At 43.2% G+C, this 25,825-nt stretch overlaps 1 protein-coding gene across 1 annotated transcript; it reads left to right on the top strand.

Moving 5' to 3' along the window:
- Positions 1–4,247: 4,247 nt before the first annotated feature.
- Positions 4,248–17,402, top strand: LOC126985596 (protein zyg-11 homolog; the record flags this gene model as incomplete). Its single annotated transcript, XM_050840755.1, has 7 exons — positions 4,248–4,421; positions 5,174–5,374; positions 6,262–6,367; positions 7,325–7,511; positions 8,168–8,297; positions 8,920–9,070; positions 9,543–17,402. Coding segments are annotated over 7 exons (1,101 nt in total), but the record flags the coding sequence as incomplete, so codon positions are not given.
- Between the last annotated feature and the right edge of the window lie 8,423 nt (positions 17,403–25,825).

The raw sequence follows: 25,825 nt of genomic DNA, 5'->3' as shown, positions 1-25,825 counted from the left end.
ATAACATATTAGACTTAGTCCTAACCAATAATGGGAACTTGCTATGTGAGTTGGAGGTGGGCAGAGAGTTAGGAAATAGTGACCACAGAACGGTTCGTTTTAGCTTAGACTGGGCTGTAACCCGCGAACCAAACCCAGTGTTAGTGCCAGATTTTAGAAGAGCAAATTACGAGGGGCTTCGAAGACATCTTGAAGGGGTAAACTGGGATAATTTAGGGATTCATGAGGGCCAGAACTGCGGATTGGAGAGCCAGGAGAACCAGGTAGAAATGTCTTACAATAATTTAGTTAGAGTAATAGTAGAGGGGCAAGGACAGCATATACCACAGCGAACACTTAGAAAAGAAAACAATGATCCTAAGTGGATGACTCGTGGACTAAAACACGAGATTGGGTTAAAGAAGGGAATTTATCAGAAAATAAAGAATGGTGAAACACATTTCAGGGGCCGGTATGTCGAACTATCTAGATTAGTTAAGAAAAACACCAGGATAGCAAAAAGGAACTATGAGATCAAAGTAGCAAATGAGGCAAAAAGTAATCCTAAGGGCTTCTTTCAGATGTATAGAACAAAAACACGGGAGAAAATTGGACCACTGAAAACAAACACAGGGGAGCTAGTAGAAAATTACAAAAATATGAGCACATTGTTGAACGACTACTTCCTTTCAGTATTCACACAGGAGGATCGAACGACTATACCGGAAAGAGTTCAGGTGTACGAGGGCGGGGATGGCGATAAATTGAGGGATATAATCATTACCAGGCAAGTAGTTCAGGATGAGATAGATAAGCTGAAGAAGAACAAGTCACCAGGTCCTGACGGGATATTTCCGAGGGTATTAAAGGAATTAGCCGATATACTCAGTGACCCACTAACCGACATCTTTAAGATGTCGGTAAATACTGGCTATGTGCCGAGCCTATGGAAAGTAGCTAATGTGACGCCGATTTTTAAAAAGGGGGACAGGTCAGTTGCTTCAAACTACCGCCCAATTAGCTTAACATCGGTTATAGGCAAGATGCTGGAGTCCATAATAGCCAGGAACATTCGGGAGCATTTAGAGAAACATAGCTTAATTCACGACTCACAGCATGGGTTCACAAAAGGTAGGTCATGCCTCACCAATCTCTTGTCCTTCTACAATAAAGTATTTGAGGCGGTTGACAGAGATGAAAATTATGATGTAATCTATCTTGATTTTAGTAAAGTGTTTGACAAAGTTCCTCACCAACGACTGTTGCTTAAATTACAGGCTCACGGAGTAGAGGGTAAAGTTTTGAACTGGGTCAAGGCATGGCTTAGCAATAGGAAGCAAAGAGTGCAAATCAATGGTAAAAGATCTGACTGGGGATGTGTTACGAGTGGGGTCCCACAAGGTTCGGTATTAGGTCCACTTTTGTTTATTATTTATATCAATGACTTAGATACAGGAATTAGTAGTGATGTTAGTAAATTTGTAGATGATACCAAGATCGGTAGAGTAATTGAGTCGGATCAGGACGCTAGTATTCTCCAAGGTGAACTCAACAGATTGTATGACTGGGCGGATAAATGGCAGATGGAGTTCAATGTAGGGAAGTGCAGTATTCTGAGTGTAGGTAGGAACAACCCCTCACTTAACTATTACTTAAATGACACTCTCATAAGTAGGTCTGGGTGCGAGAGGGATTTAGGGGTCTTAGTGAGCTCTGATCTCCGTCCAAGGGCACAATGCATTCAAGCTAGAAATCGAGCTAATAGGGTACTGGGATTTATTTCAAGGAGCGTAAGCAACAGAAGCCCCGAAGTCTTCCTCAAACTATATTTAGCATTAGTTAGACCTCATCTTGACTATGCGGTTCAGTTCTGGTCACCTTACTATAGAATGGATATCAAAATGTTAGAATCAGTGCAGAGGAGGATGACTAAGATGATTCAGGGGTTGAGAAACTTGCCATACGAGGGAAGCCTCAAACAGTTAAACTTGCATTCTCTAGAAAGGCGAAGGGTACGTGGAGACATGATCGAGGTTTATAAATGGATGAAGGGCTTTAATAAGGGAGACATTCATAAGGTTTTGTTGGTAAGAGAACAGGGTAGGACACGAAGTAATGGGTTTAAACTGGATAAATTCAGATTCAACAGGGACATTGGCAAAAATTGGTTTACTAACAGGGTGGTGGATGAGTGGAATAGGCTTAGCAGTCATGTGGTGAGTGCCAATACAATTGTCACATTCAAAAATAGACTAGATAAATTCATGGACAGCGATATTAGGCGGGGTTAGATACACGGGAGCTTAGGGTCAAAGGAGCTGCCTCGTGCAGGCCTACCGGCCTCTTGTGGACTCCTGCGTTCTTATGTTCTCATGTTCTTATGTTCTTATGTTTTGAGAAGAGAGTAAGATTGAGGATGAAGACGAGAAGGAGAAGAATGAGGAGGAGAAAAAGGATGATGATCAGGAGGAGAAGGAGATGGAGGAGGAGGAAAAGAATGAAGAGGGGAAAAAAGATTGAAAATGAGGACGAGGAAGAGGAGAAGAAAAAGAATGAGGAGGAGAAAAGAGTTGAAGATGAGGAGGAAGAGAAGGAGGAGGAGAAAAAGATTGAAAATGAGGAAGAGAAAAGAGATTGAAAATGAAGAGGAGGAGGAGGAGGAAAAGAATTAGGAGAAAAAAATTAAAAATGAGGAAGAGAAAAGGGATTGAAAATGAAGAGGAGGAGGAGGAGGAGGAGGAGAAGAAGGAACCCTATCTCTCCTTTCAGCTAATCCTGCCCATAATGAACCACCTCTTTCCTCTCCTCCGCCTCCTCCTCCTCCTCCTCTTCCCTTGCATGTTAAGTCATCAAAATCACCCAAACATACCAACCAAGAAATTGACCCTTAGCTTTGCCTCTTATTCCAGCTGATCTGTCTATAATGAACCACCTCTTTCTGCTTTTCCTCCTCCTTGTCCTGTGTGTTCTCTTTGCATGTTAACTTTTTAGATCGGACACACTAACCAACCTCACCAACCAACGCTCATCCCTGCCTCTCCTTTCAGCTGATCCTCTCTTCCTCCTCCTCCTCCTCCTCCTCATCCTTCTCCTCCTCCTATGTGTCCCCTTTGCATGTTAACTCCTTAGATCAGACACACTAACCAACCTCACCAACCAACGCTCATCCCTGCCTCTCCTTTCAGCTGATCCTCTCTTCCTCCTCCTCCTCCTCCTCCTCATCCTTCTCCTCCTCCTATGTGTCCCCTTTGCATGTTAACTCTTTAGATCAGACACACTAACCAACCTCACCAACCAATGCTCATCCCTGCCTCTCCTTTCAGCTGATCTTCTCTTCCTCCTCCTCCTCCTCCTCATCCTTCTCCTCCTCCTGTGCATCCCCTTTGCATGTTAACTCTTTAGATCAGACACACTAACCAACCTCACCAACCAACGCTCATCCCTGCCTCTCCTTTCAGCTGATCCTCTCTTCCTCCTCCTCCTCCTCCTCATCCTTCTCCTCCTCCTATGTGTCCCCTTTGCATGTTAACTCTTTAGATCAGACACACTAACCAGCCTCACCAACCAACGCTCATCCCTGCCTCTCCTTTCAGCTGATCCTCTCTTCCTCCTCCTCCTCCTCCTCATCCTTCTCCTCCTCCTGTGCATCCCCTTTGCATGTTAACTCCTTAGATCAGACACACTAACCAACCTCACCAACCAACGCTCATCCCTGCCTCTCCTTTCAGCTGATCCTCTCTTCCTCCTCCTCCTCCTCCTCCTCATCCTTCTCCTCCTCCTATGTGTCCCCTTTGCATGTTAACTCTTTAGATCGGACACATTAACCAACCTCACCAACCAGCCCTCATCCCTGCCTCTCCTTTCAGCTGATCCTCTCTTCCTCCTCCTCATCCTTCTCCTCCTCCTATGTGTCCCCTTTGCATGTTAACTCTTTAGATCAGACACACTAACCAACCTCACCAACCAACGCTCATCCCTGCCTCTCCTTTCAGCTGATCCTCTCTTCCTCCTCCTCCTCCTCCTCCTCATCCTTCTCCTCCTCCTATGTGTCCCCTTTGCATGTTAACTCCTTAGATCAGACACACTAACCAACCTCACCAACCAACGCTCATCCCTGCCTCTCCTTTCAGCTGATCCTCTCTTCCTCCTCCTCCTCCTCATCCTCATCCTTCTCCTCCTCCTATGTGTCCCCTTTGCATGTTAACTCTTTAGATCAGACACACTAACCAACCTCACCAACCAACGCTCATCCCTGCCTCTCCTTTCAGCTGATCCTGCCCGTCATGAACACCCACAGTAGTCAGAGCGCCATCCAGCTTGCAGGGGCTTGCCTCTACAACCTGATCGGCGCGCACGTCGGGGAGCAGATCCACCCACACCTCCTGCGGGATATGGTGCACACAACGCTCACTGCCATGAACAACTTCCCCGAGCATGCTCAGGTACGTGTTTCTCAGCCCTCAAAAATCAGAGGATATAACTGCGGAAACTACTTAAAATTGACCTCTCTCTCTTGGCCGTTCGTCTGCAGTACGCTCCGTTATTAGCAGGCATTTTTGTTTTTGTTTTTTAGTGATGTTTTTCCCCATGAGATATTTCCTTTACCATAAAAAAAGAGAAACATCACCATATGCCTGAAATTGACCTCTCTCTCGGTCGTTCGTCTGTAGTACTCTCTTCTATTACAACAGTTATTAGTAGGCTTTTTTTATTGTTTTTAGTGATGTTTTTGTCCTTAAGATATTTCCACATATACAACCTGAAATTGACCTCTCTCTCGGCCCTTCGTCTGTAGTACGCTCACTTATTACAGCTGTTATTATTTTGCTTTTTTTATTGTTTTTCTGTGATGTTTTTACCCATGAAATACTTTCATTTTTTCTTCAACGCTTTCCATTTTTTGCAGTTCCCCTTTTTTTCTCTCATTTCATCTCTTGTTTTCCCCCTTCATCTTTCCTTAGTCCCTTTCCGTTTTCTCCTTATCTCTGTTTCACTTCCATCTGACTCGTTTTTTTCTTCATTGCGCGCCATTTTTCGCAGTTTCCCCTTTTCTTTACCATAAAAAAAAGAGGAACATCACCATATATGAGCCACCTTCCGTGACGTATAAACACAACAACAAAAAGGGTGTGACAGTAGATGCCTCAAACTCACATCCCCCCACACCCTCACTAGCACCTCCCTGCCTCCACAGCTCCAGAAGAATGGCCTCCTCACCCTCTGCTGTGATCGCATCCTACACGAGGTCTCCTTCGACAAGTACTGGTGTGCCCGCCTCGTCCTCGACTGTCTCCTAACCTTCAACGACCCCTCCACAGACCGCATGGCCGTCGCTATCTGCTCAATCATAGCCGCCAAGATATCTACCGCCCAGACCACGCTTCTCGGTGCCAAGGTGAGGCTCAGGGGTGGACGCTGCTGTACCATGTTTCCCTATCTCTATTCTCAAGACAGGGTTGAACTATAAATCTCGTTATTGCAGCCCAGGAGACGTTTTTTGGGGTCGGAAATCAGAAAATACAAGAGACTGAGGGTCATATTTTAAAACATTTCGTCGCCCAAGTTCACGTATTTAACACGGCTTTTGAATGAGGTTAGGGCATTTCGAGGAGTACCTTTATGACCCTGGTGGTAGTTTGGCCCTTCTTCAGTAGCATGAACCTAAAAAAATACTCATTAGAATCCAATTGATCCCCTCTTTGACCTTTAGAAATAGTTGATGTGAGAAGCAAAAGTGTCTTATAATGCCGACCTGAGTACATAGAAATGAGGAAGATGAGAGAGGAGTTTGGAGGAGTGATTCAGGCACTGGATGAGGTTAAAAGGAGAGATGAAGAGCCAAGGAGAAGTGATGAAACTGAGTACGACAGTATGGCAACGCTGGGTAGAAGTGTTACCCGTTTATGTTAGGCATTTGGGAGATAGTTTGTGTCTATTTAGGGTAACGTGTATTGTGGGATTTGGTACAGTCCGAGTGTGCTATGGGGGGCTTCGTAGTGCACTCGGCTCACAACTGAGAGAGGCTGGGTTCGATTTCCGGGCGGAGTGGAAAAATTTGGGCGGCTTTTCTGATACCCTACACCCCTGTCCACCCAGTAGTGAATGGGTACCAGGTATTAATTGGGGGTTGTGTCCCGTCTCCTGGGATCTGTGCCCTTCTCCTATAGTTCCTTCCCCTTCTATCTCTCTCCAGCATATGACCACAGATGTTGCGCCGGCTAAACGAAACTTTCCAACTTTTCCGAGTGCACTACCAGTAACGTCTTTTCCTCTCCCCCCCAGAATGAATACATGCAGAAGTTGCTCACTCTAGTCAAAAGGCGGATGGAGGAGAAGACGGTGGACATGACCCTTAAGTTTACCCTCTCGGCCCTGTGGAACCTGACGGGTGAGTTGTGGATCGTCTCTGGGGATACCTGGGGAAGGGCAATGTAATGGAGATGAGCGCTGAGGCCATGTGCACCTGTAGCGTATGCCCCTGACTTGACCTTTGCTTTAACCCTTTTGGCACTCACCTTTTTTGGCACTCATTTTTTTGGTACTCATAATTTTGGAACTCATCTTTTTGTTATTCATCCTTTTAGTACTAATTTTTGGCACTCATTTTTTTGGCACTCATTTTTTTGGCACTCATATTTTTGGTACTCATATTTTTGGTACTCATATTTTTGGTACTCATATTTTTGGAACTCATATTTTTGGTACTCATATTTTTGGTACTCATATTTTTGGTACTCATATTTTTGGAACTCATATTTTTGGTACTCATATTTTTGGTACTCATATTTTTGGAACTCACATTTTTGGTACTCATATTTTTGGTACTCATATTTTTGGTACTCATATTTTTGGTACTCATATTTTTGTAACTCATATTTTTGGTACTCATATTTTTGGTACTCATATTTTTGGTACTCATATTTTTGACACTCATTTTTTGGAACTCATATTTTTGACACTCATATTTTTGTGACTCATATTTTTGGTACTCATATTTTTGGAACTCATATTTTTGGTACTCATATTTTTGGAACTCATATTTTTGGTACTCATATTTTTGTTATTCTTTAGTACTAATTTTTGGCACTCATTTCTGGCACTCATTATTGGCAGTCATCTTTTTGGCACTCATTTTTGGCACTTATTTTTGACATCTATGAACTCATCTTTTTTGGGCACCTATCAGTAATCCTCCATTATTATTCTCTTCTTATCCGCTTATGTATTCATTTTACCTTCATTATTACTACTCATCATTACTTTCAACATCTATATACTCGTCTTTCTGTCAACTTACTCATGGGATCAGAGCGCTGCCGTACTCATGACGTTCCCCCCTCAACAGACGAGTCCCCGGCTACCTGCGAGGTGTTCTTGAAGGAGAATGGCCTTGAACTGTTCCTGCAGCTGCTGAAGGTGTTTGCCAAGGACGCTGCCGTGGAGACGAAGGTGCTTGGTCTCCTCAACAACATAGCAGAGGTGTCCCCACTTCGTGGTGCGCTCATCAACAAAAGCTTCCTCACCCAGCTGGAGTGAGTTCAGTGCGACAGTTTTTTTTTTTACAGCAGAGGAGTCAGGTCAAGGGCATAAAAAAGGAAACAAATGTGAAAAAAAAGCCTGCTACTCACTGGTTTGTTATTTTGTCTTCTGTCTTGGTTTTCCTGTTATCTTCCTGTCAGTGTTTTTGTTTTTTATCTTCTTATGTTCTTATCTCTGTCATTTTATTATTTTTTCTTCCGTCTCGGTTTTTGTGTTATCTTCCTGTTAGTATCATTGTCTTTATCTTCTTATGTTCTTCGGGTTGCTACTGTAAAAGGAAGGAGAGGAGGAGGAAAGAGAAGGAGAGGGAAGAGAAAGAGATACAAAAAAAATAAGGAAAGAACAAAAAAACACCTGCATACATTTCCCACCATCGAAAACATAACTCCATTCTCTGTTCCCCCTTCAGGTTGCTACTATAAAAGGAAGAAGGAGAGGAGGAGGAAAGAGAAGGAGAAGGAAGAGGAGATACAAAAAAATTAGGTTGCTACTGTAAAAGGAAGGAGAGGAGGAGGAAGAAGGAGAGGAGGAGGAAAGAGAAGAAGAAGGAAGAAAATAAAATAAGAAGAGAACAAAAAAAAACTGCATACATTTCCCACCGGTCAAAACATAACAAACATAACACCATCCTCTGTTCTTCCCCCTTCAGGTTGCTGCTCTGGTCCCCTAACGTTGATGTGAGTTACTTCGCTGCTGGAATTGTCGCCCACTTGGTGTGTGCTGGAAAGGACTCTTGGAAGGACCCCACAACCGGCCGAGAAAGCCTCCTGGAAGAGCTCGTAAGTCCTGCAGGAGAGCTTGATATGAGGGAGAGAGAGAATATGATACAAAAAAAAAATTAGTAAAGAAACAAAAACATTAAGAGAGAAAGAAAGTAAAAAGAGTAAGAGAGAGAGAAAGATAGAAAGAAAGGAAGATATAGAAAGTGTGTATGTATGTATGTATGTATGTGTGTGTGTATGTGTATGTATGTATATATGTATGTGTGTGCAGTATTGTTGGTGGAGCTTGCAAGTCCACCAAAAGAGTATACCATAAAAAAGAGAGAGAGAGAGAGAGAGATATTGTACTCATAATTTTTTGGTATTCATCATTTTGGCACTCATAATTTTGGTACTCATCTTTATGGCACTCATATTGGCACTCATGTTTTTGGTACTCATTTTTTGGTACTCATCTTTTTGGTACTTATATTTTTGGGACTCACATTTTTGGCACTCATATTTTTGGCACTCATTTTTGGTACTCATAATTTTGGGACTCATCTTGGTACTTATATTTTTGGTCCTCATCTTTTTGGTACTCATCTCTTTGGCACTGATTTTGGTGTTCATATTGGTACTGAATGCTTTGGTACTCATTTTGGTACTCACATTTCTGGCACTCATTTCCTCGGCCCAGGGCAAGGTGGTCATCAGTTGGGAGCAGCCGAAGGAGGAGATGGTGGCCTACCGTTCCTTCCAGCCCTTCATCCCCCTCCTGACGGCCCTCAACATGTACCAGGTTCAGCTGTGGGCCGTCTGGGCACTGCATCACGTCACCACCAAGAACAGTGAGTGCCGGTCCGCTCCTTGTTGTGCTTCGCTTCATTCTGACATCTCTGATTTTTCGTTTGTCGTAGTTTTCCGTTTCTGTCTCTTTGCTTCATTCCGACTTCTCTCTTTTTTCGTTTGTCGTAGTTTTCCATTTCTGTCTATCCGCGTCATTACGACTTCTATTTTTTTGTTCGTCATAGTTTTCCATTTCTATCTCTTTGCTTCATTCCGATTTCTCTCTTTTTTCATTTGTCGTAGTTTCCCGTTTCTGTCTCTTTGCTTCATCCCTCCTTTCTGACTCTGGTTTTCCCTTCTCATTTTCCTCCAGTCCTCTACGTTTTCAGGCCTGGTTCTTTATCTTTCTTTGCACATACAGTTCAGTAGCTTCTCCCGTTTCCCTTTTGTCTCACCATCTAATATATCTTTCTTCCTTCATCCGTACTTCTCCTTCCCTCTTCTGGCCAGCTAATCTTTCCTCCATTTCCTCAGGCAAGCGTTACTGTCACATGTTGGTACGGGAAGGAGTTGACGACGTCCTACGCAAGCTAGTCAGCCTCCCGGACTCTAATGCCTCAGTCCGAGAGTTGGCTGGGAGGGTAGTGGACGTTCTGCAGGAGAACGGCTTCACTAAGGACCTATAATGGAAGCTTTGACCCTGCTAGTACCCCAGGATCCTCACTCAAGGGGTATCGTGCGCCCCTTCTACCTACCAGCCAGCCGACCCATCACTCGAGTCCTCATCGTCATCATCATCCCTCTCGGTGTCCCTATCTTCTTTCTTGCTCCTGATTATGTTTTCTCTCGACGGTGGCGGCGGTGTGTTTCGTGTCATTTGTGTTGCGTATGTTGCTCGTCGTGTTGTGTTGTGTGGGGGGGGGTGTCAAGCGTCATCCCCGAACATGCGTTGTAACAGCACATCAGGAAGGGTGTTTTTTGACCTGTGACCTTGTTGCGGTGTGGGATAGACCAGCCCGTGTCATTGGGAGGCTGTGATGGAGTGGACAGAATGGAGAGGAGGAGGATAATTAATAAAGTACGACTTAGTGATCCAAGAATTGTAGACCTGACAGAAGGGAAAGGAAGGTTGTCATGGTGAGTTAGAGAGTGAACGAAGAGAACGGAATTGAGATAGTGGATAGAAGGGAGAGGAGGAATTATTATCAGAAGAGGAAGCATGTGTTACAGACCCAAGAATTATATATGAAAAGACCTGACATACGGAAGAGGAAGGTTGTCATTGTGAGTTAGAGAGAGAGTGCAGAGGTTGTGGTTGTAGGAAATTGAATGAGAGAGTTGCCAGGAGGTGTTGATGCTGTGGTTGTGATGTCGAGGATGGCATAACACACTGAAGTCACACCAGGGCATTATATTAACCCAGTAGGAGCAGGGATTATGTTTCTTAATGGTCCTTTCAAGCGAGAAAAATGAGAAAAAATCACCCCTCACACAAACCAGTTCATAATATATATCGAAGCATTTGTGATCAGATTATGTATCATCTATTTTGGGGTTTATATCATGGCACAAATTTGGCCCGTCGCTGCTACACGGGGAAGCCACAAATTTGGCCTGTCGCTGCTACACGGGGAAGCCACAAATTTGGCCCGTTGCTGCTACCGGGTTAAGGGAGGTGGAAAAGTATGATGATGTTGTACTTTCTTTTATTTTTTGTATTTGTGTTTGCGATTCAGCATCAGCATCACCCTATTATCACACTCAGAACATTGCACCAATCACTCAGGACCCCAAAAAACCCTCGTACCCACAGAGTTAACGATATTCTGTTAAAGTCATCGTTAAAATTGTTAATTATCGGTGTCTGTTTGCGAGAGTTATGAGTTGGAAACCAGAAATATGTTGTTTGACTGACTAAAGTGCAGGGGACAGTGATAGATGGTGGAAATTGTTGGTAGCAGGAACTAAATAATAAAGGAGATAAAGATGAATTTGGTTGATGGCAAAAACAAAATAATAAACAAGATGAAAATGGAGACAAAATTGGTTGATAGCAAATAAAAAAAAACTATGAACAAGATAAAGATAGATAAAATTGGTTGATAACAAAAAAAAAGTGATGAACAAGATAAAGATAGATAAAATTGGTTGATAGCAAAAACAAAAACAGAATAATGACAAAGATAAAATTGGTTGGTAATGTTGCAAGGAAGACCCAAGGGAACATACAAGGACTGTGTGTTGTTATATAGGCCCTGAGAAGCTAGATAACATAACAACATCATCTCTTAACACAAACTACATTCTCATTCTTGTAACCGTAAACAGACAGGAAGATAACACACTCGTAAACCCAAGGGAACATGCTGGACTGTCGTTATGAATGCCTTGAGAAGCAAGATAACATAAAAGCAGCATCTCTTAACACAAACTACGTCCTCATTCTTGTAACCGTAAACAGACAGGAAGATAACATACTCATAAGCCCCAGGGAACATGCAGGACTGTCGTTATGAATGCCCTGAGAAGCTAGATAATAGATAACATAACAACAGCATCTCTTAACACATTTCACTGTCGTTATAAATGCCTTGAGAAGCTAGATCACGTAACAACAGCATCTCTAACTCAGTAAGATAACGCACTCGTAAGCCCCAGGGAACATGCAAGACTGTCGTTGTAAATGCCCTGAAAAGCTAGATAACAACAACAACAGCATCTCTTAACACATTATACTACATCCTCATTCTTGTAACCGTAAACAGACAGGAAGATAGCGCACTCGTAAGCCCCAGGGAACATGCAGGACTGTCGTTATAAATGCCCTGAAAAGCTAGATAACATAACAACAGCATCTCTTAACACATACTACGTCCTCATCCTTGTAACCGTAAAGATATAGGAATGGAAGGCTCCAGGAAGCACCCACCACACCTCCGCCAGCCCTGATTGAACGTATGGGAATGTGTGTTGTAATAAAGACCCCCAATAAGCCTTACGCATATTGTTTGGCATATGAGAGGAGATACAGCTGGTTAACTTTTCCGGCATCTTTGGGTATAAGTTGATAATCCTAAATCCAGTCATGTCAGTTGTTTTCCATCATCTGTAAAGGCCACAGTATCTTATTTTTTTGTATTTGTGTTTGTGAATTGGTGTACGATTGAAGATACAGCTGGTTGATATTTGCGGCGTCCTTTGGTGGAAGTTAAAATCGTCAACCTCAAAATGATGTGACTGCAAATTGTGTCGTATCTGTAAAGGCCTTGGTATCTGATTTTCTTTTTTTGTATATGTAAATGTGTTTGCTAATTGACGTATGATTGAAGGTTAAGCCGGTTAACACTGCCGGCATCTTCTGGTATAATTTTTGGTATAATTCTCTCCCCAAAAACGCTGTAAATGCTGCAAATCGTGTCTGTTTTTTCCATCGTCAGTCTTGGCCTCTGTATTTTTTTTCATTTTGTATACTTTTGTTTGTGAATTTGCATATGATAGAAGATTCAGCTGGTTGATATTTTGGCATCTTTTGGTATAAGTTAAAATCGTCAAGCCAAATATGCCATTAATGCCAATCGTGTCAGTTGTTTTCCGTCACCTGTAAAGGCCTCAGTATTTTTTATTTTTTTATTTTGTACACTTTTGTTTCTGAATTTGCATACGATAGAAGATTCAGCTGGTTAACATTTGGCATCTTTTGGTATGAGTTAATAATCGTCAAGCCAAATATGCCGTTAATGCTAATCATGTCCGTTGTTTTCCGTCGCCTGTCCACGATTGAGTGCCGACACCGCTGTGGCCTCCATGCGTCGCTGTGAGGGCTGAGGGTGACTCCGCCGCAGCGCCTCAGAACGGTCCGTCGAGTGTCCCATTGCTGACTCTTCCTGTGAGCTATTTTTCAAGAGATTATTTTTCCTATTTATATTAATGAATTAGTTAGGCTTGTAAATACTATACATATATATATCTATATTTATGAAGATGTTTTACTCTTAATAATATTTTAACATGGCTTTTTTGGCATTATATGGAAAGGCATTGTTCATATCTTTCACACACACACGTACACACACACACACACACACACACACACACACACACACACACACACACACACACACACACACACACACACACACACACACACACACACACACACACACACCTTCCTTCCCCATCATCATCATAATCATCATCATCATCACTAGGTATTAATATATGTACACTTTTACAAGTTGTGATCAAAACTGCATGTTACTGAGCCTGTACTATATTTATCCATCTCTCCGGTAACATTTTTCATTTGACGTTTTTACTTTTCAGGCGTTTAAACACTAGCGTCAAATGTGTTCCGTCATGTCTGTAGTTCCGTCAATGTGTATACGGTTTTATCATAACTAGTTACTGCAATTTGTATTTTTATTTATCTTGGGAACTCGAGGCAGCCGTCGCTATACGATCACCCGTTAATACAGTCTTGAACTCCCCTTGCTATATATCTACACTCGCTCCCCAACACTCGGCTATACTATATGTGTCTCCTCTTTCTGACGTTCTTTACCTTGTGAAAACCTAGACTACTTCACTTCTCTTTTTACTGGCACTGAATATCTACAAATGCTCCCCTATATTCAGCTCTACAGTCTTTTCTTTGATGATATTTACCTTGTGAAAACCTAGACTACTTCACTTCTCTTTTTACAGGCACTGAATATCTACAAATGCTCTCCTATATTCAGCTCTACAATCTTTCCTTTGATGATATTTACCTTATGAAAACCTAGACTACTTCACTTCTCTTTTTACTGGCACTGAATATCTACAAATGCTCCCCTATATTCAGCTCTACAATCTTTCCTTTGATGATATTTACCTTATGAAAACCTAGACTACTTCACTTCTCTTTTTACTGGCACTGAATATCTACAAACGCTCCCCTATATTCAGCTCTACAATCTTTCCTTTGACGATATTTACCTTGTGAAAACTCAGACTACTTTGCTTTTCTTTTTACTGGCACTGAATATCTACAAATGCTCCCCTATATTCAGCTATACAATCTTTCCTTTGATGATATTTACCTTATGAAAACTCAGACTACTTAGTTTTTCTTTTTACTGGCACTGAATATCTACACTCATTCCCCTACCCTCAGCTATACAATCCCTCTTTCCTTTGACGATATTTACCTTATGAAAACCTAGACTACTGTACCTCTCTTTCTACTGACATTATTTACTGCTATACTTACAAACAGTCTTGAACTTCCCCTACTAATATCTACACTCGCTCGTCTGCACTCAGCTATACAATCCCTCTTTCCTTTGACGATATTTACCTTATGAAAACCTAGGCTACTGTACCTCTCTTTACCGGTACTACTTACTACAACTTACCTCCATCTTGTCCAGTAGTGGTGACAAATATACTCCATGGCAGCGAGTGTAGTGAGAGGGGTGAAGCCGTGTCATAATAATCTCTTTATGATCAACCTTCATATGACCACTTTTTTATGAATGGAACCTCTTTTTGTCAGATCAGTATCTCTTGGGTTGTTTTTTGTTGCTCTTTGTTTTTTGCCCTTCAGCTGCCCTCCCTTACTGTAAAAAAATTAATCTGTAAAATATATCGTGTAGCGAGGGTTGCCCGAGACTCACCAACTTTGAGGTTTTTTAAAGGTGATCGTCGTACTTTTCGTCGCCGTGCATAATAATTGTTTTACTTGAGGAGGAAAGTCTGGCGTGTTCCCACTCTGAAGTATAAGGTGTACGTGTTGGCAGCTTACAGTGTGACCCGAAGCCTTGAACCCTTAGACGACGGTGGAACTGTGTATGGTCCATAATTCAGTCAGTTTTGTACTGCAGAAATCTAGCAACACTTCCAGATTGCAGTTGATTCTATATATAAGCGATAGTTAAACCATCTCTTATGTAATGTAACAATATTTATGCTACGGTCCTAAGGTTGGCAGTGACTATAATGGTATGTCAGAGGGATGCTGGGGATGGTTTGGACAGGTGGGGAAGAGGAGAGAGATGCTGGCTTTATCAGGAGAAGGACACTGGAGATGGTTTGAACATGTGGAGAAAGAGTGCAGACTCCTTACGTTCTTATGTTCTTACGTGTGGGAGAGGAGGAAAGGATGCTGGAGATGGTCTGGACATGTGGGGAAGGGGAGAAAGATGCTGGCTTTATCAGGAGAAGGATGCTGGAGGTGGTTTGGACATGTGTGGGAGAGCAGGAAAGGATGCTGAAGATATTGAAGATTTATTTTACAGGGAGCTAATCTTTAAATACTGCTGCCGTCTAAGGGTTAAGGGTATCGGCGCCGCAGTTCACCCGCTCGAAAAGCATCTCGGAGAAGTTGGTGGGATATTCATGGAGTGTTTAGTGGCACACCGAGAATTACAGCGCCAACATCTACTATAAAAAGAATAAATTATACAGCTCTAAAGGTAACTCTTCTGATTACAACACTAACGGCTAACTAGGATACCAACAATTGACAGTTCTGAAAGCCTACGTCAGAATTAGAATCAGGGCAGAGGAGGATGGATATGATTCAAGGTATGAGGAGCTTATGTTAAACCTTGTCTTGATCATGTGGTCCAGTTCTGAAACCATAGATAGAAAGAGAGATGGTAAAGGTAAAACTATTCCAGCACAACTTTAATGACTGGGAAGCTTCATACACAGATCATTCACCGACATTACACAGGGTCACTTTGGGCAGGGGCGTAAAAAAGAAAAAAAAAGTGTCAATATTGTATTATTCTTTGGCAGGCAGAACACTGACTAAGAACACACTTGACACATGCCATGATACAGTGATTTATGTTTATTGTGTGTACAGTGATAACATCAAATCTAATATAAGTAAAATGTGAAAAGAGAGATGGTAAAGTTTAAAGAGGTGAAGAAACCATTAACTATTCCAGCATAACTTGAATGACTGGGAAGCTTCATACACTGAGATCACTCGCCAACATTACAGTGTCACTTTGGGCAGGGGTATAGAGATCAAATCCGTCATCTTTCTCTTTACAAGCTTAAAAAAAAAAAAAAGTCAGTGTTGTACTACTCTTTGGCAGGCAGAACACTGACTAAGAACACACTTGACACATGGCATGATAGTGATTTATGACCTTACTGTGTACTGTGATAACATCTAATTCATTACTATTCCAGCATAACTTTAAGCATTATCGTCATGTGAACAACCCACACTAAAACTACAGTGACTTAAAGGTATCCCCAAGTCAACAGAGGAGAAGGCTGTGCAGATTTCAGACTTAGAGGGAAATTCATTGTTAACAAGGAACGTATCACACCATATGGGAAGAAGGAAAGTTTCGTTTAGTCGGCGCAACACCTGTGGTCATTAAAAAAAAATATGACCACATGTTGCGCCGACTAAACGAAACTTTTTCTTCCCATATGGTGTGATACGTTCCCTGTTAACATTGAATTTTCCTCTAAGTCTGAAAAACTATGCCGGAGAGAGACAGAGGGGGAAGGAATTATCCATATGGGAAGATACTGACCACGTTAACAGTGTAATAAGTTATAATGTTATGTAATGGCCGGTGCAAGGGTTACTGAATGAGCACTATTTTCACGCCTCATTTCTGCATCCTCCACGTATTCTGGTGCATGGTTCAGGCAGGAATAAACCACCAATCAGTCAATCAATTAGACCGTCAATTCACCATCCGTGTCATGGGCTTCGGTTTCAGGACGGAATTCGAGACAGGCTTCGGCAAATAAAAGCAAAGTTAGTCAATATGTATCCTCCCCGTGTTCTTGATAAATGGTACAGGCAGGAATAAACCACCGATCAGTCAATCAATTAGACCGTCAATTCATCATCCGTGTCATGGGCTTTGGTTTCAGGACAAGATTCGAGACATGCTTCGGCAAATACACGCAAAGTTACCACGCTTTTCAGCAGCTGAGAGAGAGAAGGGGGGGGGCGGAGATGTTGAAGGAGGGAGGGGGTAAAGAGTGATAGAGGGAAGGGGGATCATACAGGTAGGGGGGGAGATGTGGGCTGGGTCTAGGGAGTGAAATAGTGATGACGTGTGTCCAAATACTGTCTCTGGATATCGGGAATTTCTTTCAATTGTCAAGAGTATGTAGCTTACTCATACACTTCTGGTAATGTACTATGCAGTCATAAATTAGCGCAAGATGTGAAATAAACTGTGGCAAAGTACAATAGTGATACAACACTTCGTTACCGAGAAAATCCAGAAAATCGAGGTAACACAGCTGCTGAAATGCGTGTAGTCAATTTGTATGCCTCTCCAGAATCCATTGTTACCTCCCTGCCGGGGCTCACGGGCATGGGCTCGTCTGTAAAGTGACAGAGAAGAATAAACTGTTCCTGAGTTACTTGTTTTGTCATTGTTCTCGGCCTTTACGTTGATTCGAAGCTTTTCTAGTCGGATTCTAAGCTTCTTTAGTCGCATTCGAAACTTTTCTAGTCGGATTCGAAGCTTTTCTCCGATTCACAACCCATTACTGGATACGTACTGACGAATTAGGATATAACATGAAAGCAATCTGTAAAATAATAAAAAAGCCTCACATGGGTCAAGGGTTACAACAAAGGTGATGTAAGTAAAGTACTGATCGAGAATTAGCCAGCAGGATAGAACACGCAGTAATGGATTTAAATTAGAAAACTATAGATTTAGGAAGGAAATAGGCAAGCATTGGTTCAGTAATAGGGTGGTGGGGGAATGGAATAGACACAGCAACCACATAGTGAGTGCAGGGACGATAGCTTGTTTTAAGAGTAGACTGGATAGCTACATGGACGAGGATGACAGGTGGTAGTGGGGGTGAATCTGGAGCTGCCCTGTGTAGGCCATTCGGGCTCTTGCAGTTTCCCTGTGTTCTTATGTTGCACGGAAAGTTTTGCTATAGTCTGCTGTGAGGAACGAGTTAAATTTGCTTAGTAATGATGGTACTGCATGGGCAATTCAGACTAGTGTTATTGCCTGTGATTATGATTATGTTCTTGAAAATGTATTAGAACCAGTAATTATTAGAATATTTTCTTATGATGCAGCAGTCTTTTTCTCTCTCCTCTTTTTTTACAAGGGAGGCAGTTTAATGGCAAAAGGCAGAAACAACAACAACAAATGCTAGATCGATCGCTGCTTCAACAATAGAAAAAAAAAGAACGAGGGGCTGAAAGTTTACATGGACAGAAGGAAGATCATACACGACAACTAAGCTAACACTACTTTGTTAGACCGGAGCAAAATAGCGGGTGTTCGGGTTAGCTTCTAAATATTGGTCTAGTCGGTTTTTGAACGTGCAAATAGTTTCGCTTTCGACGACGTTTTGAGGCAGACCATTCCATACATTGATGACACGGTTGAAGAAGTGTTTTGATTCATTTGAGTTGAAACGCTTCCTCGTTATTTTGTATCCATTGTTTCTTGTTACACTTGATTGAGAGACTAAAATAATAATGAACATTAACGTTGTCGAATCCTTTGAAAATTTTAAACACTTCTATAAGGTCACCTCTTAGCCTGCGCTGTGATAAGCTGAATAAGGTAAGTTCTTTTAAGTCTGTCTTCGTACGGTTTGTTTCGCAGTCTAGGGATGATTTTCGTGGTTCGACGCTGCACCCTCTCGAGTTTATCCATATCCTTTCTGTAATAGGGAGACCAAAACTGAACGCAATACTCAAGATGTGGGCGAACTAAGGGTGCGTCCACACGGTCGAACAGTGTCCGTCGGACAAACATTGTTACCATATCATAAGGCGAAGCAGGATGACGTCATAATCGTTGAAACGAGGGAAGTTGATATGGCAACAAACAGTGGTACCAGATGAAGTTGTATACCACAGTTTCTCCTCTGTTCACCAAGCAAAGACCGGCAGACAATGTTCGAAGCTGATGTCCGTAGGCAACACACAGGTATTTACGTCAGTGTTAGTGTGGACTTCGGTGACAGGTGGTTGATGCCAGCGTCTAGTGCGGTACATCATCACCATGGTGCACAATAAAAAATAAAAATAAAAAACCAAGAAAATTGCACTATGCAACATGTTCATCGTTTGCCTGGCAGTATCGTATAGTTCTAAGCCTCTATCCCACTAGACAGTGTCCGAAGTTCTGATGCTACGAACATGGGCAGTGTCCGGTACACCTCTTGGTGCTCGCTTCTGAAGTCATCAGCGAGCTTTTCCGCTTTCCATTGTTAACTGGTAACAGTGTTTGTCCGACGAACATTGTTCGACCGTGTGGACGCACCTTAACGACAGACTATTCCATACATTGATGACACGGTTTATCAATATTATTTTTCGGATTTGTGTTCAAATGTATCAGTTTGTTGACAGTTATTACTACTGTGCAATGTTGACTCTGTTCAAGATCGTTCGAAATTATTATTACAAGATCTTTTTCTTAGTTGGCTTCAGAGAGTTACACTCCGTTAATTTGATAATGAACACGATCGTTGTTGATTCCGATTTGCATAACCTTGCACTTTTCAATATTGAAATTCATTTACCATGTTCGTGCCCAACTACTTAAACGTTCGAGGTCAGCTTGGAAGTGTTCTTTATCCATTGTCGTAGTGACTCGACCGGCTATTTTTGTGCCGCCTGCAAATTTCGATATTACAGAAGGCCTCAACACCGACCCCTGTGGAACACCGCTTTTGACATCTTGCCAGTCAGATGATATACCATTCATAACAACTGTTTACGGTCGGTAAGCCAGGCTTTGAACCACTTATGAATATTACCAGTTATACCGTGAGCTTGCAATTTACTAAGGAGGCGGTTGTGAGGGACTTTCTCAAATGCTTTCTGAAAATCCAAATATACAATATCTACAGATTGACTTTCATCGTACACATTAAAGATGTAGTTGAAGAAATCGAGAAGGTTAGTCAAACAGGAACGTTTGTCATATATTATAGTCGCAGCGAATATGTTTGTCTTGTTTACAACAACAGCACGCGCCTTCAATGCACAAAGGTACCAGCCAGCAGGCGGGAACCTTCGTGGCTCACATTCTCCAACGATCTATGGGTTTTCAAATTCTTTCTCATTTCAGTTAAGACATCACTGGCTCTGCAAGTGCAAACAAAGGGCATCTTAATTTACCGCATGCAAATAACGATTAATAATAGAAAATAAACATGAAATAATAAATAACAATGCGGTGCTAGGCTATTTCGAATATATTAGGCTACCCACGTTATTTATACATGCAACATCAAAATTCCTCATGTATAGACACTTGTAGAGTCGTATGTCACTATCTCCCTTAATGAGATGAAATACGAGTAACTGAAAAGCAATAGATCATTCGAGTATGACCAAACTAAACTGTTTGATATACAAGTTGTTTCTTCGTGTCCTTGTATGGTATATTATCGATGCAAATCTTCTGTTTGCGGTTCATATACGATGGTTTGAGGATTTTTTGGATACACACACATTCAAATGATCTTCACGCAGTCACAAACTCACAATGCACAAGTGTTCATGAGTGGACAGACGAAAAAAAAAACTGACAATATTATGGCTGTAATAGCACCATGGAGGTATTATATCTCCATGAATAGCACTGTGTTTGTATGTGTGTACATGCATTATATCTGGTAGGTGAAAAGTAGGCTGCATTGTGTGTATGTGCATTTACCTTCCCGAGCGACTTGTGGTAAGGATTGAAGGCACGGTCTGAGGCCGTGCCTACATTGTCGAAGGGAAGGTACGCGGCTCGACCTTCACGACTCTTGGTACGTGCCTATGGCTCCTCGTCTCATCAGTTCTCCTCCTCTTGCGGATAGTCTTCTACCTCTTAAATCCCGCCGCCATGTTGCCTCTCTATCTTCTATCGATATTTTCACGCTGACTGCTGTTCTGGACTTGCTAACTGCATGCCTCCCCCCCCTCCCGCGGCCCCGCTGCACACGACTCTGTACTCTTGCTCATTCCTATACTATCCAAACCCCTTATGCAAGAGTTAACCACCATCTTCACTCCTTCATCCCTTACACTAGTTAAATCTGGAACAGCCAATTCCTTAGTCTGTATTTCCTCCTGCCTATGACTTGTCCCCTGTAAAGGCTCAGAGATTGAGAGAGCTACGCTCGCCTCCAACGCCAAAGGTTCAGGATAGAAAATTACGCTCGCCTCCAACGCCGAAGGTTCAGGATAGAAAATTATAGGTATCTCAGGAAGCGGGAAGGCAAACCACTTGCTAACTTAACCTTAGGTTTATTAAATAACAAGTTAATAACACTGACATAACTCCTCCAACACATACAGTAATCTACCCGTCTAGCATCCTCTCCACTCTCAATGATACTACCTAAATAGTAATCACATTACAGGCAGCTAAGAAAAGAGCACGAATAATCACGGGAGAGGAATGATAGAGAAGGTTAGACTAACCTGGTGCGGAGTCATATACACGGAAGTCAATCAGGACACCCGAGGAAACACTGTGCACACAATCACCACAAAGGTGTAACAAACATCAATAATGAACTCCCCCAAACACGTAACAGTGATAAAACAGTCTATTAAACCTCACCATAGTACTTAAAGTATAGCAACAACACAGCCTTTAGGCCAACACTGTGGGGAGGTTAAATAGAACAAGGTTAAAGATCACCTGGTGTGGGGTCGTGACAGTAGCACAGATGTAACGTAGTACAGCTCAAGACGAGACCGGAGGCGGCAGGATAAGAGTTCCGTCCCCTCTCTATACAGCGGCTTCAACAGGCAGAGAGAGAATCACTTCAGCCCACGAAAGTGAGGTCTTCTAAATAAGGACCTCGGCAGAGGGTGGTGTAGATGTATATTGCCGGCAGAAGGCTGGAGGTCACTGGCGATAATCACAAGACGGAGATCAGTCAACACCACCGATTCTCCTCGCGGGTTCGAAGCGTGCATCGGCAACTCACGTGAAGCATCACGCGTGGGTAAGTGGCAGTTACGGTGGCGTGATGTTCCTAAGCACACAGAAACACACACACACAGTTATGTGAGGGCTGCCGGCGTCCCTTACATCCTCTCTCAAGAAGAGTGTATCAAGACACCTCTCCACCTGAAATTGACCTCTCTTTTGGCCACTCTACTATTTTCTGTTGTTGTTTTTTATACACTGTTTTTGTTGCCGGCTCTTTTGTTGTAAAAAAAACGGTAACGCTTCATGAAACACACAGATGGATTCTTAGTCGAAGTGAATTGATCTGTGTTGTATGTAGCTATAATATTGTAGTGTTGGGGTGATGAAATTATGCTTTAACACCTCACAAACAAGTGAAGAGATAAGAGTTCGTCCATTTAGGAGACAAAATGATAAACACCTTGCGGTGATGAGTCACTCAGGATTCGGATATAAGAGTGAATCCCACTGACTGATCGCCACAGTGGAACGCCAGCACTCCTCGGGCGAGCAGCTGGGGGGTCCTTCTACTGCGGCGTGGTTGACCCGCCTGGTCATCCTCGCTTAGGGCCCCACCGTGGCAGTCAAGTCGACCGGTCGGCTGCTCGCCCGTGCACCGCTACGGGTGTCTGCTGGGCGCCTGCCCAGAGAGCCCGTGCCTCCGTCGCTGCTCGCCGGCTGTTACCCGTGGCTGTGGCGGCGGCGGAGGCGTCCCGCAACGAGCTTGCATTGCTCGCCCATACGAGCGGGCTGCTCCTGAGCCAGAGCTCGGAGGGCCCGTTCCTCCGTCCCTGCCCCCCGGCTTATACCCGTGGCTGAGGCGGCGACGGAAGGGTTCCCCCACCCGCCGCACGCCCGCGGCGGGTTCCCCTCTGCGACGGGCCGTCCACTGTGACAAAGGCCCGTTCCCCCTTTTTAGGGGGTAAACCTTCAACAACAACAACAACAACAACTGATCGCCAGTGGAACCCCAGCACTCCGCGGGCGAGCAGCTTGGGGGTCCTTCTGCGGCGGCGTGGTTGACCCGCCTGGTCATCCTCGCTTTGGGCCCCCCCTCTGCAGTCAAGTCGACCGGTTGGCAGACGCGGGAGCCTAAGGCTCCTTTCAGACGACGCGGGCGATACCCGCGTCCGCGCTTAGGCGCGGACCCGCTTAGGCGCGGACCCGCTTAAACTAATTACTGATGTTTTCAATGTAACCTTTCACATGGCGCGGGCGTCGCCCGCCGCGGGCGATCGCCCGCGTGCGAGCGAAATGCAGCGCGGGCGCCCCATGGGTTGCCCGCGGGCCCGCCTCCGCGCCTAGTTGCTACAGGGTACAGCGTCTAATGCATGTCTTCACACGTCGCGGGCAGGCCCGCGACCCGCGCACTTCTCCGGAGGAAACTCATTCAATAGTCTGCGGGATTTCAACGTGATTGGTTGTGCGTGACTGTCCCCTTGCATTTAATATGGAGGCTAATATTGATACAGAGCAGTTGATATCCCTTGTGCAAGAGAGACCAGCTCTGTGGGACAAGTCACGTGAATGCTCCAGTCTTGCTCCTTTCAGCAATCAAGGGATGAATCCATAATCTCCTTCTGTCTCTTCTTCTTTCGCAAATGCAATAGGTAGAGGAGACGAAGGCGATCACGGTCCATGATTAGTGCGTGCAGAACACAAACTGGTGAGCCAGATGACGAGGCCCGTGGGTGGCAGGTGGTTTTCACCCGCGCCGTCTGAAAAGGTACGCGGAAGCGGGTGTGTCCGCGCTTAAACGCGGACGCGAGCAGTGCCCGCGCCGTCTGAAAGAAGCCTAAGGGAAAGGTATCATCCGCGGCTGCATTACACACATCTTCGGAAGGTGAGAAGCTCCTTTGCGGGTTTTGCAGCAAGAAACATGCTTCTAAGAGATGCTTTGAGACCCAGAGACTTAGTGGAAAAGAACGCGTTGAAAGAATTAAGACTGCTGGAATGTGTTTCAAGTGCTTAGGCAAAGGACACATTGCTAGAGGGTGCTATGCCAAGTGTCAGAAATGTAGAGGTTATCACCACCATCTCATTTGTGGTGTCAAGATAGATAATAGTAAAAGTGAACCTGTAAGAAGTGAGTCAGTAAAGGCAACTCAAGAAGTAGCTGCTGATAATAGTAATGGAGAAACAAGTAAAAGTCAGGCTACTAATTTTGCTGGGGTTTCCTTGTCTAATATATCATTTAATAAGGAGACATGTACTATACTGCAATCTGCTCAGGTGAGAGTTGCAGGAGCAAATGGTGTTCTTCATAGAGCCAAATTGTTGTTTGATAGTGGCTCCAGTAGGACATATGTCAGCAGTAAACTTGTTAAGAAATGCAAACCCACATGGAACTCCAGCAAACTCATTTCTTATTCAGTATTTGGAGGTAATAATTCCTCTAATATAAAGCAGTGCAACCTGTTTGATCTAAAGGTTCTTGATTGCAGTGATGCACCACACAAGATTCCAGTGATATGCCAACCCTTAGTGAGAACCACTGTGCCTGTAGGTATACTATGCAAATTTCCTGTGCCTCTTGCAGATGACTATCAGAGTGATTCCTATATGGATATAGATATACTAGTGGGTCAGGATGCTTACTGGAAATACATAATGTCTCATGAGTCTGTGCAAGTGTGAGGCGTAGTGGCCCAAAGATCATTGTTTGGCTGGGTATTGTCAGGGGCTTGGAATGCTGACACTAGTTCTAAGATACCAGTAACCTCTCCACAGATGTTATGTATTTCTAAAGTGTCTGATTTTGATGTAAGCAAGTTTTGGGACTTAAAGACTATAGGGATACAGTCCAAGGAATCAGATCATAAGTTTGAGTCAGATGCTGCCCAAGAGTTTTCACAGAATGTTTCATATGCTAAAGGCAGATATGAAGTGTCATTACCTTGGAAAAGTAACTCTTTGAAAAGTGCCCTACTCAACAATGAGAAACTTGCTATGAAGAGACTAGATAAGTTACATGCCAAACTTGATAAAGATGTTGAGTTGAAATCTGCATATTACAAGGTTTTTGAGGACTTTGTGCAAGAAGGTATTGTTGAGGAAATTCCTAGTAATGAGATAGTCTGTGAGAATCCTACCTTTTATATGCCTCACCGCCCTGTGGTTAAAGAAACTAGTAACAGTACCAAGGTGAGACCTGTCTTTGATGCTTCAGCCAGTGGGTATAATGGAATTTCACTGAATGATTGTCTCTTGAAGGGTCCTTCACTCAACCCAGATTTAGTAGAAGTGATGATCAGGTTTAGAAGATGGCCTATTGCTCTTACTGCTGATGTTACCAAGGCCTTTCTACAGTTGTGTGTGAAAAGACGAGACAGAGATGTACACCGTTTCTTGTTGAGAGATGAGGATGAGATTAAGTACATGAGATTCCTGCGGGTTCCCTTAGGAAACACTGCCAGCCCATTTCTATTGAATGCCACAATAAAACATCATTTAGAGAAGTATCCAAGTACTGAAGTAATACAAGAACTGAAAGAGGATATGTATGTAGATAACTGGCTGAGTGGTGCTGACAGTGTGGAGGAAGCTGCCTGCAAATTTAGAGAGGCTTGTGAGGTTGTGGCACATGCTGGCATGCCTCTGACTAAGTGGGTTTCAAACAGTAAATTAGTAACTTCCATGTTTCAGGATAGAGTTGATCAAGTACATGGAGAAGAAGGTACTAAAGTGTTAGGCCTACAGTGGTGTAACACTTCTGATGAGTTTTCTTTTGAAGGATTAGAATTGAACACCCAGACTGAGTTGACATATACCAAAAGAAGCATGCTGAGCTTGATTGCCAAGATCTTTGACCCTCTAGGTCTTATCAATCCCTTTGTGATGTTTGGCAAAATACTTTTTCAAGATATTTGGAGGCTGGGTCTT

The sequence above is a fragment of the Eriocheir sinensis genome, chromosome 59 (assembly GCF_024679095.1).
Source record: "Eriocheir sinensis breed Jianghai 21 chromosome 59, ASM2467909v1, whole genome shotgun sequence".
Taxonomy (NCBI): Eukaryota; Metazoa; Arthropoda; class Malacostraca; order Decapoda; family Varunidae; genus Eriocheir; species Eriocheir sinensis.
Note: the sequence above shows the minus strand (reverse complement) of the source record. Positions and strands in the feature narration are given on the sequence as shown.